The sequence below is a fragment of the Rhincodon typus genome, chromosome 1 (genome assembly GCF_021869965.1).
Source record: "Rhincodon typus isolate 14 chromosome 1, sRhiTyp1.1, whole genome shotgun sequence".
NCBI lineage: Eukaryota > Metazoa > Chordata > Chondrichthyes > Orectolobiformes > Rhincodontidae > Rhincodon > Rhincodon typus.
This window is the reverse complement of record NC_063332.1, coordinates 13,244,293-13,260,943: the sequence shown is the minus strand read 5'-3', so window position 1 is coordinate 13,260,943 and position 16,651 is coordinate 13,244,293. Positions and strand designations below refer to the sequence as shown.

Genomic DNA, 16,651 nt, shown 5'->3' with positions numbered 1-16,651 from the left:
CTGCCGTTTCGGGCCTAGACCTTGTTATCTCGCCTAAATTAAAAGTCTATTCTCGTCTCAAGGAACAAGTCTGCAACGGGAAGTTGGCCGGGGGTGGGTTGGTACGCCTCAATAGCAAGTGAGTTCGCGGACGCAATCGTTAATATCCTCCAAGTAAATGAGCTTCGAATTAAAACCGAGCTAGCAATAATCGTACTGGACACAGTCGTGAACTTGTCTCGTAAACACTTCTTCGCGGTCCATTCTATTGCCCCTTCAGCTGGGTGCATGTTGCCCTCACGGTCTGCGAGGAAATGCTATGCGATTGACCATCAGGAAACTTACAAAGCACTTCTTCCCCCTCATCTCCCTTGCATCAGCTTTAAATCTTGTTCAATTTTTATTTTGCAAACAAACAGCAAACTGCAATCGATTTGACGTGTCCTACGTGCTTTTGCCAACATCTGGGCACCGAAATGAAAACGCTCCAATTGTACAGGCAGGAACTTTTTTGTAAAAAAAATGACTGGTGATAAATAACCAGCAGCACAGCACAGTAGTGAGGTAGAATTGACAACAGCACCCCCTGTAGGAGATAGCGCTGCGGGACGACAGGTGGGAAGATTGCCCCGGCTGTTTTGCGTAAGCCAAGGGATGCCCGAGTGTGTATAAAACATGTTTAGATGAGGGGTGCATATCATTAACAGATGCGACATGTCGGCTGTAGAGAGTGAATGCATCAGCGATTGATCGTGTTGTAACTTCCCCCCCGTGGGGGCTCAATGTCTTTCTTTGGAATTGCAATTACAAAAAAAACCTACACCACGCACCGTCCCTTTTGCCCGAAACTAATGAAAGTGGGGACACAGTTGCGCAATTCGACTATGGAGGGCATCCCAGAAAGGCTCGCATGTATTTAAACCCCCATTAGGCGAATGTGGAAGAGGGGGGAAGGGAGTGTATATACCATGAAGTTATCGTCGAAGGAAATGGGGAAGGGTTTAAAAGGCTGGGATTTGGAGTGTTGGCATTAAGGGGAAGTGTTGGCATCGGGAGGCAATGGCCTGTTAATACTGAGACCCAACTAATGTTCTGGGGACCAGGGTTGGAAGCGTGCAGGTGGTAGAATTTGAATTCAATAAAAATCTTGAACTAAGTGTCTGTTGTTGGAAGAACCATCTGTCGGCTGTAAAACAAATGTGTTTTAAATGTGACTCCAAACCCTCAGCAATGTGGTTGACTCTCAATTGCCCTCTTGGCAATTAGGGATGGGCGATAATTGCCTGCCTAGCCAGAGACTCTGAATTTTTTTTTGAGGCGGTGACTCAGTGGTTAGCACTGCTACCTCACAGTGCCGGGGACGCAGGTTCGATTCCAGCTTCCAGACGACTGCCTGTGTGGCGTTTCCTCCCACAGATTAGGTGGATCGGCCATGCTCAAAATTGTCCATAATATCAAGGGCTATGCATACTGGGTGGATGACTCATGGGAAATACAGGGTTGTAGTGAGGGTCTGTGTGGGGTCCTCTTCAGAGGGGTGGTACGAACTCGATGGGCTAAATGGCCTGCTGAATGCAGCCAACTGTACCTACCTGTGTCTGTCCCTTCATCTACGCGGCCCGTACGACAACATAGGAAGATGAACAGGAGATAGTAATAACTGCGAATACTGGTCTGAGGTAACACAGTGTGGAGCTGGAGGAACCCAGCAGGCCAGGCAGCGTTAGAGGAGCAGGAAAGCTGACATTTCTTCAGATGAGAGATAGTAGGAACTGCAGATGCTGGAGAATCTGAGATAACAAGGTGCAGAGCTGGATGAACACAGCAGGCCAAGCAGCATCAGAGGAGCAGAAGGGTCCAGACTCGAAACGTCAGCCTTCCTGCTCCTCTGATACTACTTGGCCTGCTGTGTTCATCCAGCTCTACACCTTGTTATCTCGTTTCTTCAGATGAACGAGTTTTGTTTTTAGTTCACCCGTGCGATGTGGCTGCCCAGCATTTGTTGCCCATCCCTAGCTGCCCTTGAACTGTTTGGATGTGGAGGTGAGGTCGCCGCTTCTCGGCTTGAGTTGCGATTTAATTGCACGCTCCATTTTTGAGGGTGTTGCTCGACTCAGACTCTTGCAAATGCAGTGAGTGGGTTCAGCTGAGTGAATCCGCCTCTCCGAGTGCTGTATGAGGAACACGGAAGTCCAACAGCAATGCTGTGCGGCTAGGTGAACGCCGTTTAACTTCAGCAATCCCTTAAACATCGAGCTCCCGATCTCAGAGATCAGACATGGACAACAGACAATGTCGGGCGTGTTGGAGGGGGCGATCTCCTGGAACCAGGTTCCCCAACCCATCCCGGCCAAATCGCTTCATCATTGACAAGGAGACCCATTAAGGTTCCTTAATCAAAAACAGGAATTGCTGGGAAAATCTCTACCTGCATCTGAGGAGAGAGAAGGCAGAGTCAATGTTTCGAGTCCAGTTCTTCAGAACTGGGTTCCTTAATCCCGCGAAGAGTTTAGATTTAAAGCTGAGTTTGAACAAGTCCCAGAGATAGAGAAGAATTCTTTCAAGGGAGCCTAGATATTAAATGAGATGCGGTTTGGAGAGAGGAAGAGAAGGCTATAATCCCACAAGAATTATTCTTTATTGAAAACCTCCAGACTAATAAACCAAGTCTATTGGTTTGTAATGAAAGAGGAGGTCAGTATAATATGGAACAGATGGGCCCAATGGCTTTTTTTTTCCCGTGCTGTACATTATATCTAATTCGATAGGGTGAAAGATCATTGTTATTTAAATATTGACTAATGCATAGTCTATTTGCAACAAAGTAACACTGGGACTCCGTTGACACAATTTAATACACATACACGCACAGTAGCTGTGTAGTTAACACAGGTTATCACCTAACCAGGTGGATCCAGTATTCGCTGACCTATTCTACATGAAAAGGAAGGTTTGAATTTCTGATCGCAGGTCAATGAGACCACTCCACCCAGTGGATACTGTAACAGATTAGTACAGAATTTAACAATTCAATCAGACCCTGCCTAAGAAAGGTATAGGCCCAGTGGACCATAGGGCTGCTATCTCATTGCAGGGAGACGATTGGTGGTGAGTTTAATCTGAGGGTCACCACACCCCATGGGAGGGGGCGGCGAGACTGAGAATGAGAGTCCTTCATGGTAACCTCCAGTAGTCTCTTCCTGGATCTGCTGTCTCACTGACTCCCTTCTCTGCCTGGAGCTCTCTCCCATCCCTCCCCAGTCCTCACTCCTCACTCGCAGGGCAGTGTTTGTTCTTGGTTGGTGACACCCTTCTTTAGAAATCACACGGGAGGCCATTCGGCCCACCTAGAACATGCTGTTTGAAAGGCCGATCCAATTCGTCTCATTATCTGACCTCAGCACCCCCATACACCACTACCTCTCCACCCTCCCCACTCCCATCCCTCAAGTATTTCTGCAGTTCCTTTTTCTGGCGGTCAGTGCTCGGACTGGCGTCTTGGAGGCGGTAGTGGGCACAGAGTGCCAGGATGACCCCTGGTACTGAATGCCCGCAATGATGGTAAAATGGTCGGCATGAGGGAGAGGTAGGGGGAAGGGGGAAGGTGTTGGGGGTGTTGCAAGGTGCCAGAACACAGCTGGACCCCGTGAAAACAGAAAGGCAGGAGGTGGCCGCGGTAGCGGGGGCATTTCGAAATTCCAACCACCAGCAAATGCAAACGGGGAGGCGAAGTGAACATCAGCACTTGCAGTGGAAAATACAAATTTTTTGCAAAACTTTCAGATGGGGTTGTGAGGTGTTGGTGGGGGGGAGGGGTTCGCTACCAGATCGGAGGAAGCTTTTGAAGGGTTAATCCTGACATTTGCTGATCATTGCAGGTCACAGGGACTTGAGAAGAGTCGGGGACTGGGGAAGAGATGTGGAAGGAGGTTGGGAAACTCTGTGGCTTTAAGCACTGGCTTGGCCCCAGAGACGCCAGGCGGCAGAAGTGGGGAAGGTGAAAACTGGAGAGAGAGAGAGAGTAAGAGAGGGAGGGAGGCGCAGGGGTGAGGGGAAATGAAAGCTGGATGGAGGAGTACCAATATTTCATACTCTTCCCTCTTACAAAGTGGGTCGGAACAAACAAAAGGACAATGATTTACTATCTCCGACCCGGCGGATTTAAAACCTTCCAGAGTTGGGACCAGCGGAGCTGTACTGAGAAACCTTGATACCAGGCTACAAGATCTCCTTTCCCTTCTGCTTTCGAAACAACACAGTAAAAACTGGGGATTTAAATAAGAATTCTATCATTTCTCTCTCTCACTCTCTCTTTCCATCTCCCCTCAAACCAAACATTGATTGGACCTTTCTTTCGTTTCGTCTCGAATCGGAAAAGGAATGATCCCAAAGAAAGATTCCAGCAAAACGCCGCGGATTATATTTTTTCTCGAAGATTGGACAACTGATTTTTGAATCGATTTCTTTTTTTTTGCGAGGCCGGGAGGGTGCTGAGGGGGAATTAAAAAAAGGCTCACACGCAATGTTGCTGATGGGAATTTATTTAATCTTGACACTTATTGGTAAGTACTCCTGTTATCTTTAATCGCGGCGGTGTAGCGGAATAAACAGCGCACCCGTGTTTATAACGCTTTTATACACATGGCTGGACACTTCCTTTTTTTGGAATCTACAAAGTGCCTTCTGTCAGATCTGCTTGCGACAGGACAGCGAATTAAATGTCCTTCCCATTTTATTTCAGTTGTTTCAACTGTCTCAATGTTTTAGTCTCTTTATTGAAAGAAATAATCGGTAGCTTTTGCGGGGATTTTCAATTTAAGTCCAAGGACAGGAGATTTCTTAATTAAAAACTGCTGGAAATCAGAAACAAAAACAGAAATTTGCTGGGGAAAACTCAGCAGCATCTGTGAAAAGAAATCAGAATTAACGTTTCGGGTCCTTCCTCAGATTTTTTTTTATTCTGAAAAGATAATTGCTTAGAAAGCTGCATTCGGATACCGCCGCAATCAGATCGGTCCCTTGTGCTGAGAGAGAAAAAAAACTTTGCTGAGGTGAGAGAGGAGTTAACGTTTCCAGTCTTCCTCACCAGAACTGAATGAGGGGGTTACTGGATTCGAAACGTTCACTACGCTTTCCTCACCACCGATGCTGCCAAACCTATTGTGTTTTCGCCAGCAATTTCTGATACTTGTTTCAGATCTCCGTAGTTCTTTGGTTTGTTTGCCTGAAGTGCACCCGGGAGCCAGGGCGGCGAGAGAGGATTGGAGAAAAATGTCTATTTCAACAAGGCAGAATTATTCCCAGGACGTAGAACTCTGGGGCAAGCTCTCTGCTGGTTGCAATTGGCTTGTTGTAAACCAACTTTCTTTAAAAAAAAAATGTGTATTTATGTGTAAGTTAAGGTGTGAGGATGTTTGTGCGTATGTTTAGATGCTTATGAGAGCATGTACATGTGAATGAGTATGTGTGCATGCAGAGTGTGGCTATGTAGGTATCTATGTAAATACGTGCAAACGTGCGCTTGAGTGTGATTTTGTGTATGAGAAGGTTAAAGTACCTGTGTGAAGTTGCGTAGTATATGCATGTGTTTATGTGTTTGTGAATGTGTGTGTGAATACAAGTATATATTAACGTGTGCGAATACAAGTATGTGAATGTGTGGGTGTATATAAGTGTGTGCCAATGTGCGTGTGTAAGTACATGTGTGCAAATGTGTGTGTGAATACAAGTGTTTGTCAATGTGTATGTGAATGTATATTTGTGTGTGTGTGTGAAAATGTTTACGTGTGTGAGAATGCAACCGTGTGTGTGCATGAATATAAGTGTATTTGAACGTTTGTGTGCTTACTCATGTATATGGCTATGTATAAAATGCATCATCAAAAAAAAATCCACCCCCAAGCTGAGGCGTTAGCCTACATTTTAGACTCTATCCCAAGTTTTTTCCTTTGTGGATTTATTTAGTCTGTATCTCTATAACTGTATCTAAATTAAGACATCATAAATCCTTTATTAATGCTCATAGACGTTACAGGATACCGGATTGTTTGGCAGTCAAGCATTTATTGCAGTTGTGGGGAATGGGGTGGGATCTATAAAATGCATTTAGTGCTGATATTCTAACATTTTGCATAAACTCAATTTGGTATCAAATGGGAGCGCGATGCACCGTGAAGGAAGCACAGCTGGATGTTTGGTGCTGAAGGGGTTAAAACAAAGTGCTGGTTACATCTATTTCCCTTGTTCTCCCCTCTGTCCCTCTCTCAGTCCCTGATTCAAATTGGCAGTGTGTCAGCTATTTGTTTTAAAGCACAGCAGATCTCAATACTCGAACTGGAAGATGGAATAACATGCACTAACTTCTCCAGAAAAGTACATTTTATTTCTATATTGTAAAGCACTGAGAGAGAATGCTGGAAGCACACAGTGAGGTCAGTCAGAACAGATAAAGAGGAAAAAAATCTTTAAAGTTTTACACATTGCCCCTGCCTCAGGACCCCTGACTTCTAGACAAAAAGGTTCTGTCTGAATTACTAAAATCTGTTCGAGCTCCCCACAGAATCTCATTGATTTTTTATGTGTGCGTGTTTCCAGCATTACAAGCTTTCTGTGCATATTTCTGGCAGTCTTTCATGTATTATGGATAGATTCATGGAATCACATAATGCAGAAGGAGGCCACCCAGTCTTTGTCCATCTGTTATCCTACAGAGCCATCTTCAAGTTCCCTTTTGGAAGTTCACAATTCCACCTAACCCTTCAGTAGTACATTCCAGACCATGACAACTCACTGCTTAATAAAAATTCTCTCATCTTACCTCTGATTCCTTTACAAAGCCCTTTTCTAAATAAAGCAAGTCATTAAGGGGAGCCTGGAAAGGCATTCCATTCAGAATCATATTTACTAAATTGCTTGTTTTAACTTGTAGAACATAATTTCAGGTCTGAAGCAGGTATAATGGGAATGATGCTAAACTAGTCTCACTCAGCAGAAATGCAATTTTCAACAATTGTGTTTTTAAAGGTTAATGGTAACATTGAACATAAGTGCACTCACTATTGAAGTTGTTGCTATTGTTTAAGACTGCTTGGTAAACTGACTGTATGCCCAGTGCTGTAACTTGGCTGATCAGTGCAAGCAGTTGTGGAGTGGTAGGTGCTCATAAACTGAGAAGTTTGGATTGCATTAAGAACATTGTCTCTATTGGAAAACAAAACTGGCCAAGCTTTCATTCTCCGCTGCTAAATTCAGAAATGCAGTGACTGTGGTTCACCCTGAGATGTGTCACCAGAAGTGTTGTTTTGTACTCATGAGTGATAGCATGATGGCAGAATATTCATTTTCAGCAATAAATATGGTCCACCTTTTAATTCTTGGGTTTTACTTTTAATCTTTGTCAGTCATTAATACCCTAAAGCAATGATGGAGTGCCCATTCCCATTAGGATTTTTACTGATGGTTCCGTCAGTCTTGAGAAGAAGTGGGGGATAGAAGGAGAGCGCAGGTTAGTGGAATCACTTTGTAAGGGCTGGTAGTGAGTAACAGAATGGTAATTTATTCCTTCTTATGTTTCTACGTAATGTAAACGACCAGGAAGTCTGTTTGTAAAATATACTTGAATAGAAGTCAAGTGAGTGTTTTAAAAGCTATACCCATTAGTGCATTGGAAATTCACTGAAAATATTTTGGACTGAACAGCCCTAGAGTGCAGTTACACCATCAATTTTGTGTTTTTCAACAACACAATATATGGCTTCTCAGTACATGACTATGGCGCACACTGTACTTGTACAGAATTTCCCACTGTACTCTTCTCCCTGTATTCATGTCGGTTCTCGTATTTAGCAGAAGCACGAAGAAGTAGTTAGAATTCTGATTACCCACGGCATAAAGGATCATGGGGATAGAGTGGGTAAAAAAAAACACTGAAATGTTTGATTAGCAATGATCATAATAAATGCTGGAGCAGACTCGACATGCTGAACAGCCTACTCCTGTTCCTGTGTTCCTACTTCATGGTGATGAGGGGTTATTTTTGCGGGGTGGGGGAACAGAAATAGTAGGATAATCTAAAAAAATGTGGAAGATATTCAGCAGGCTCAGCAGCATCTATGGAGATGAAGACGGAGTTAAATATTTCAGGTCAACACACAGTCTTCAGAACATGAGGATATTGGATACGACCAGCTGACAAACAAAAACAAAACCAGGGAGAATAGAGCAGTTGGGGACTGGGAAAGTGATAGGGGAAGGATTATACAACAACGAGAATAAGATTGTAACGCATTAGTGATTAGTGCAAGTCAAAGTAAAAGATAGACTCAGAAAAGTGCAAACGGTTCAGCAGAATAGCAGCATAAGAACATAATTACCCGAAAATTCGCTAGAACACGCACATGTTCTGTTTCCAACTGCGTCTGTTGTTAAGATACCAACCACCCTCGACCTTCCCCTTCCCCAGCGTAACTCCGGCGGTCTCAAGTGAGTGGAACCCAAAGCGCTGAACGCAAGGCACTCGTCTGAAAGTAATACCCTCACACCTTGAGTTTGAATGGAGATGATCCCATATGTATAGAACTTGCAAACTGAACACTAGGAGTCCCCCCGTCATGCAGTAACCACATTGCAGTAATCTCTAAGGTCAAATTGTTGTTACTTAGGGGATCTGTAAATAAAAGTAAATGTTTATTATCACACCAATTGTAATGTTTATTAAGGCGTATACATTGTGTTAAGACTCATGAGCAAAAACACTATGCCGCATCCTATCACTGTTAAACTATAAATCTTTAGGAGGCTAAAGTAAAACCAACAGAAACTTTGAAACTGAAATCTATGGGTAACACCACAAACTCTCACCAAGCCCACTGTTCATTTAGAGCTAAGTCTGTTGGTATATTAGCCACACTGTGCTACCATCATTTCTTTTGCCACATCCAAAGCAATGTGTTTCCTCTATCAACTTGTTTGTCAAATATTACTCCAGGATCTTGCGCACACTAACCCACTGTTGCTCCTGTGCTGAGATCACCCGAAGTCTTGGTGCATTCAAATATGCCACTTTTCAACAGCAGGCATGTTTGATGGAAATTTAATGGACAACCTCCTACTTCTACCTTTTGATCTTTCTAATGACTTTGCAGACAGTTAGACTCAAACTTGCCTTCAGCAGTACTTCTCAATATACTTCATTCATCTCTGCTTGGTAGGGTCTGTTCCTTGGCCTTTAGTGTTTCATGATTTCCCTCCTCTATATGAAGAAAGTTTTCTATATCAGAGATTCTCCTCCTCTTAACAGACCTTGAAATATATTTCTTTTCCCAGTGTTTGAAGTTTAAAAAAAAATCTTTACTCAGCCAACGTCGGTCTATTGTGGCACTTTATAGTTATACACAGATGTTAAACCTTAGAGTCTTTGGTCAGCATCACCCATTGATTGAAAAAAAATCACTTACTTAAAAAAATAACTGACTGTCAACTTTTGATGCACCGTCAACCACAATAGAAGCTAAAGAAACAAAGCATTTCGCATTACAAATCATATACATCACAGAAAGAGGCTATTCTGCCCTTGTGTCTGTGCTGGTTTTTGAAAGAGAAATCCAATGAGTCTCACACACCCCCACCCCCATCTTTACCATATTGCCATGCAATGTTGTTCTTTGCAAATATTTGTCCAGTTCCGTTATTAAAAACTACTTCTGCCAACCACCCTTTCGACAGCACAATCCAGGTCATAACAACGTACCATGGACATTTATGTCCTCACCTCCTCTCTGGTTTGATTTTTACAATGTTCTTAAATTTGTGTAATCTAGTTACTGACCCCAACCCCTGGCCAAGCCCAATTGCCAGTGAAAACAGTTTCTCAGACCTTATTCTGCCAAACCCATTCACAAATTTGTTTGTCACAGAGGGTTGAGAATCTTTGGAACTGTCCCCCTCAAAATGTGCAGGAGCCAGAGTGAATGGTTTTAAGGCAGAGGGGTTAGATTATTGACCCTTCAAAGCTTGTTATCCTTGACCCACTTTCTAGATGCCCATGTTAGAATCAAAAAGTCCTCAATCCAGGTATGAGACAGTTGCAGAGTCGTGTGAAGAGTCCTTTGCTCTGCCCCAACCATGTGTCTTGGTCTGATGTCTTGCCAAATATTCCCTTCTGGAATAGTATAATACTTTAGGCCACAAGACCATAAAATACAGGAGTAAGATTAAGCCAGTCGGTCCATCGAGTCTGCTCCACTATTTGATCATGGCTGATATGTTTCTCAACCCCATTCTCCTGCCTTTTCCCTACAACCCTTGATCCTCTTATTAATCAAGAACCTATCTATCTCTGTCTTGAAGACAGTCAATGACTTGGCCTACATAGCCTTTGTAGCAGTGAGTTCCACAGATTCAACACCCTCAGGCTGAAGAAATTCCTCTTCATCTCAATTCTAAAGGGTCATGCCTTCTCTCCGAGGCTGTGCCCTTCTGTCCTAGTCTGTCTTCTCTACATTCACTTTACACAGGCCTCTCAGTATTCTGTAAGTTTCAATCAGATCCCCACCATCCCCATCCCTCTGAACTCTACCAAATACAGACCGAGAGTCCTCAACCCCTCCTCACATGACAAGTTCCTCATCCCTGGGACCATTCATGTAAACCTCCTCTGGAACCCCCTCCAAGACCAGCACACAACACAACCTTCCTGAACGAGAGATTCAGGGAGGGAGAATTGTCTTGAAGCTGTGGCCTCATTGTCAGTTAGTGCTTACGGTTCAGAAGTCTCAGCTAGATAGAAGATAGGAAGATGGTGGAAAGGTAGCCAACCAACTGTCCATGAAGTTGATGGTCTGTAGTAACAGGAAGCATTGAAAACATTAGTTTTTTTTTAGGATGTGATCTGATCAAGGTATTTGAAATGTGGGAAAGTATTCAATAAGCTGGATAAGAATATAAGAGTTAGGTTGAGGGAAACTGTTTCCTCTTATTTGGTAATCATGAACAAAGGGGAATAATCTCTAAATTAGAGCAGAGCTACTTTTGAGAGAAATCAGGCTTTTCTTTTCCCAAAAATGCTGCAATCTGTAATGCTCTCCAGCAGATTCTATGGTCCAATTGGAGCTTTCAAGACAAATCAGTAGATGTTGGTCTGGGGATACAGAGCTAATGCAGGAAAATGGAGCTGAAGCACAGGTTGACTATAATTGTACTGAACACTGGAAGAGAATCAAGCAGCATCATAGGAGCAGGAAGGCTGATGTTTCAGAACCCCCTTCCCCTCCCCCATTTCTGATGAAGGGTCTAGGCCCGAAACGTCAGCCTTCCTGCTCCTATGATGCTGCTTGGCCTGCTGTGTTCATCCAGCTCTACACCTTGTTATCTCAGATTTTCCAGCATCTGCAGTTCCTACTATCACTGGAAGAGAATCAATGGGCTGAATGGCCGATGTCTCCTCTTGCATTTGTTGGTTGATTCAGGTTATTGTTCGACTCACTTTGAGACTTAGACATGATTTTGGAACAAAGGCGTGAAAATGATCACATTCAGTTCTTCAGGAACACGAGTTTGAATTTGGCCGATGTAACCACTTGAGAAGTCGCTTGCAAAGGAAGTCTGGGCTTTCGGTGTAAAGTCTTCTCTAAAATACAATGGAACACAGCACAGGATATTGGAAAATCCATTACCAGGTTGACAGCATTGAAACCAATTCATAGGGATGAGCATATGTAATCTAACAGGTAAGGACATGCCTCATATCAACATGAGAATGCCTGTGTCTTAGACATACTTGAGCATCTTATCTGATGTTTATTCAGGTATTTTAGGTATTATTAATCAATCTGCTCGGAGATACTGTGACACATCTCTGGAACAGGTGAGATTTGAACCCAGGCCTCCTGGCTCAGAGGTAGGGACACTACCACGGTGCCACAAGAGCCTGTTTGTTCTGGTTTAAAACCCTAATAAAGTTCATTAGCTGTACTGAAATGTTCTGTGTAATCTGTATTGTGTTTCACATGATTGACAGATAGTTGGCACCAAAGTCATGTTTGGTACTAACCCACCAGATTGAATTAACTGTCTCACTTGACCGTATATTCTATTTACCCCTCCTCGATTGATTGTTGGTCACCTCAGGCCTAATTTGCAGTCGACTCCCATGCTGATGGTAAATAGAACTGTGGTGACATTAAGGCACTGGCTGTCTTTTCAAAGGGATCAATTCATGAGAGGCCCTTTTCTTCCTTAGTCTTGCATTTTTCCTTCAAACTCTATGGTTTAAAAATTTAAACTCAGTGCATCTGTACAATTTTTGTACAGTTTGCTTTGTGATTGTTTGATTTTGCTGGAAAGGGAGCCACATTTTTTGAAGCTTTTTGCTTTGCACTCATCAGGCCACATGAAAGAATGCCAAATTTCAAGCAATCACAAGAATTGATACTACAGAAGAAAATTCTGCTGATTGGTTGACAAGATGACTCTGACTGCCCCAAAGGTTCCCATGGAGAAAGGAGCAATGACCTATCGACTCCCAAGCAGTTTGAAAAAAGGCAAAAGACTTCAACATTTTCTCTTATTTGCAGGGAACAGCTCCCTGAGTATAAATGCATGTCACTTCCATCTGGCATAAATGAGCCATGATATTAACTCATTAATTTTGTTAGATTCGTTGTTGACGTGAGTATTTGTGCAATCTGGATTGTTCAGCAAATGGATTCAAAGAGCCACATCAAATGGCAGACTTTTTGTTTTGCACGGACTGGTTTGAGTACAGCATGCACTCTGCCTATTTTCAACAACAAAAGATACAAGATCAGTTAATTGCTGTGGCCTGAACTTTGGCATTCTTGCATTTGTCCTGATGATGCAAATCTTCAGCAACGTGCCTCTGTCTTCTGCGAGATTTAAGTGCTGTAGTAGCCAGCAACTGCTTCTCATCTTCCTGCAACCATGAGCTTTTCTGTTTTGTTAATTTATTCTCATCACTGGTAAGGCTGGCATATATTGCCTGATTGACCTTGAGATGTTTGAGGGAGTGGCCTTTCTCTTTTGAAGTGAATGCAGCAGTGGTGAAGATTCTTCGACGTTGCGTTTGGGATAGATTTCCAGGAGGTCCAGGATTGGAAGTTAGGATATTGTGTGGCATGTATGGAACTCAGAGGTAGTGTGTTCCCGTGTAGCTGCTGTCCTTATTGTTCTACGTGATGGAGGCCAAGGCTTTGATCATGCATGCTGCACCCATGATACACTGGTGGTGAAGGGAGTGAACGTTTGCTCTAATAAACACAGGGAGGTGATGGCCTCTGACTGGTCTAGAGGTTGCCATGGAGAAAGCAACAGTGAACTATCGGCTCCCAAGCTCCCAAGCAATTCAAAATAAGGGACAAGATGAAGATAGGATGGCCTAGTGGCATTATTGCTGGCCTGTTAATCCAGAGACCCAGATAATGTCCTGTGGAAGTAGATTTGAATCCGGCCACAGCAGATGGTGGAGTTGAATTCAATTATAAAAAACAGGAATAGAGAGTCTAGTGATGGCCGTGAATCCATTGTTGATTGTTGGGAAAAACCCATCTAGTTCACTCATGTCCTTTATGGATGGAAACAGCCACCCTTACCTGATATGTACTACATGTTTTTTTTTCTTTATTCATTCACAGAATGAAGGGATCACTGGCTAGGCAGCATTTATTGCCCATCCCTAATTGCCCAGAGGGCAGTTAAGAGTCAACCCCATTGCTGTGGGTTTGGAGTCACATGGAGGCCAGACCAAGTAAGGATGGTAGTATCCTTCCCTAAAGGACATTAGTGAACCAAATGGGTTTTTCTGACAATCAACGATGGATTCATAGTCCATAAGACATAGGAGCAAAAATTAGGCCATTCAGCCTATTGAATCTGCTCTACCATTCAATCATAGCTGATAAGTTTCCTCAACTCCATTCTCCTGCAACTCTTGATCCCCTTGACAATCAAGAACCTATCTCTCTCTGTTTTAAATATACTCAATGACCTGGCCTCCACAGCCTTCTGTGGCAGGGAATTCCATAGATTCACCACTCTCTGGCTGAAGAAGTTTCTCCTTACCTCCTTTCTAAATGGTCATTAGGTTCTCAATTCCAGATATTTATTGAATTCAAATTCCACCATCTGCCATGGCAGGATTTGAACCTGCATACCCAGAACATTATCTAGGTCTCTGGATTAACATTCCAGTGATAATACCACTAGGCCATCACCTCCCCTGCAACTCCAGACCCACAGCAATGGGATTGACTCTTAACTGCCCTCTGGCCAATTAGGGATGGGCAATAAATGTTGCCTGGCCAGCGACACCCTCATCCCATGAATGAATTTAAAAAAATACATACATGGAACAGAAGTAGGCCACTCAGCCCTTCAAGTCATTCTGTCATTCAATAAGACATACCTGCCTACTACCCCCAACCTTTCTTCATAACTTTTCAACCCCTTGCACATCAAGAATTTATCTAACTCTGCATTAAAATATTAAAGGATTCTACTTCAAGCTTTAAAAAGACAGTTTCAAACTCCCCAAATCCTCTCTAAGGAAAGAAATTCTCCTTTTCTGTGTCTTAAATGAGAAACCTTTATTCTGGAACAGTGACCCCTAGTTCTAAAAGTCTTCCACAAGAGGAAACATCCTCTCCACATCTACCTCATCAAAATCCTTTAGAATCTTATACATTTCTACTGAGTCACCTCTCACCCTTCTGAACTCCAGTGATACAAGCCTAGCTTTTTTTTTGATTGATTGATTTTATCGTCACATGTACTGAAATACAGTGAAAAGCTTTGTTTACGAGCAGTACAGGGAGATCACAGCAAGCAAAGGATTTACAGATCAAAAAGACTTAGAGGCATACAGGTTACATTGCAAGTTACATTATTTGAGGCTAGAGTCCATTCAACAGTCTGATAACAGCTGGAAAGAAGCTGTTCCTGAACCTGCTGGTGCATGTGTTCAGGCTTCTGCCTGTATCTTCTGTCTGTTGGAAGAGGTTTTAGGGGGTCATTACCAGGGTGTGATGGGTTTCTAATGATGTTAGCAGCCTTTCTGCAGCAGCGAGCAATGTAAATAGAGTCCATGGATGGAAGGTTGGCTTCTGTGATGGTCTGGGCTGTGCACACCACCTTCTGTAGTTTTATTTGGTCCTGGGAAGAGCAGTTGCCGTACCAGGCCGTTATGCACCCAGACAATATGCTTTCAATCGTGCATCTGTAGAAGTTGGTGAGGGACCTTATAGACATGACAAATTTCCGGAGCCACCTGAGGAAGAAGAGGCGTTGTTGTGCCTTCTTGACTGTCACATTTATGTGGAAAGTCCAGGACAGGTCGTCACTCTGAGGAACTTGATGCTCTTCACCCTCTCAACCTCCATTCCATTGATGTAGATGGGGGCGTGTTCTCTTCCTTTCTTTCTGAAGTCGATGATCAGTTCTTTAGTTTTGCCGACGTTGTTCTCATAAGACAACCTACCTTGGTGAGTCTTCGCTGAGTTTCTTAATGTAGGGTTAAATGATTGAGCGAACTACTTTGTCTTGAATGCGGTTCACCTTCTTAAATCTTGTCACAGTGACACTTATCCAAGTCAGTAGAGATGGTTTCATCACACCATTGATTTGAAAGTGTTGCCAATTCTGATTGCGCATATTCCTGGTTGTATCACATGACCTCCTGCTTTCAATCACCCTTCACCCAATGGCCTGCCATTGATTACCCAAACATCTTCTTCCTCACCTTGCCACTGCTAATTCGAAATCAAACAGACTGTGCACTAACCAATTTGCTGATTCCTGACTGGGTCAGAAAAAAACATTTTAAATTTCGATAAATATGAGGTGCTGCATTTTGGTAAGACAAATCAGGACAGGACTAATACACTTAATGGGAAGGTCCTAGGGAGTGTTGCCAAACAAAGAGACCTTGGAGTGCAGGTTCATAGTTCCTTGAAAGTGGAGTCCCAGATAGACAGGGTAATGAAGAAGGTGTTTGGTCTGCTTGCCTTTACTGGTCAGTGCATTGAGTGTAGATGTTGAGGTCATGCTGCGGTTGTACAGGTCACTGGTGAGGCCACTTTTCGAATACTGCAGACAATTCTGTTCTCCCTGCTGTAAGCAGGAAATTGTGAAACTTGAAAACATTCAGAAAAGATTTTTAAGGATGTTGCCAGGTTTGGAGTCTTTGAGCTATATGGACAGGCTGAATACATTGGGGCTATTTTCCCTGGATCATCAGAGGCTGAGGGGTGACCTTATAGAGGCTTATAAAATCATGAGGGGCATGGATAGGGTGAATGGACGACATCTTTTCCCCGTGTAAGATGGTCCAAAGCTAGAGAGCATAGGTTTAAGGTGAGAGGGGAGAGATTTAAAAGGGGCAACTTTCTCATGCAGAGGGTGGTGTGTATATGGAATGAGCTCCCAGAGGAAGTGTTGGAGGCCGGAACAATTACAAGATTTAAAAGTCATCTGAATGGGTATATGAATAGTTGGGGTTCAGAGGGATATGGGCCAAATGCTGGCAAATGGGACTAGATTTATTTAGGACATCTGGTCGGCATGGATGAGTTGGACTAAAGGGTCTGTTTCCATGCTGTACAGCTCTCTGACTCTCTGACTCTTTGTCTAATTTCTCTTTAACTCATTCATGAGGGATGGG

General features: G+C 43.3%; 1 protein-coding gene across 1 annotated transcript in view; it reads left to right on the top strand.

Moving 5' to 3' along the window:
* The first annotated feature begins 4,463 nt into the window (after positions 1–4,463).
* gfra4a (GDNF family receptor alpha 4a) overlaps positions 4,464–16,651 on the top strand; it is a 156,390-nt gene continuing 144,202 nt past the window's right edge. The window contains exon 1 of the mRNA XM_048594100.1: positions 4,464–4,541. Within this exon, the coding sequence (XP_048450057.1) occupies positions 4,502–4,541 (40 nt within the window). The 5' untranslated portion in view covers positions 4,464–4,501. The remainder of the gene's footprint in view (positions 4,542–16,651) is intronic.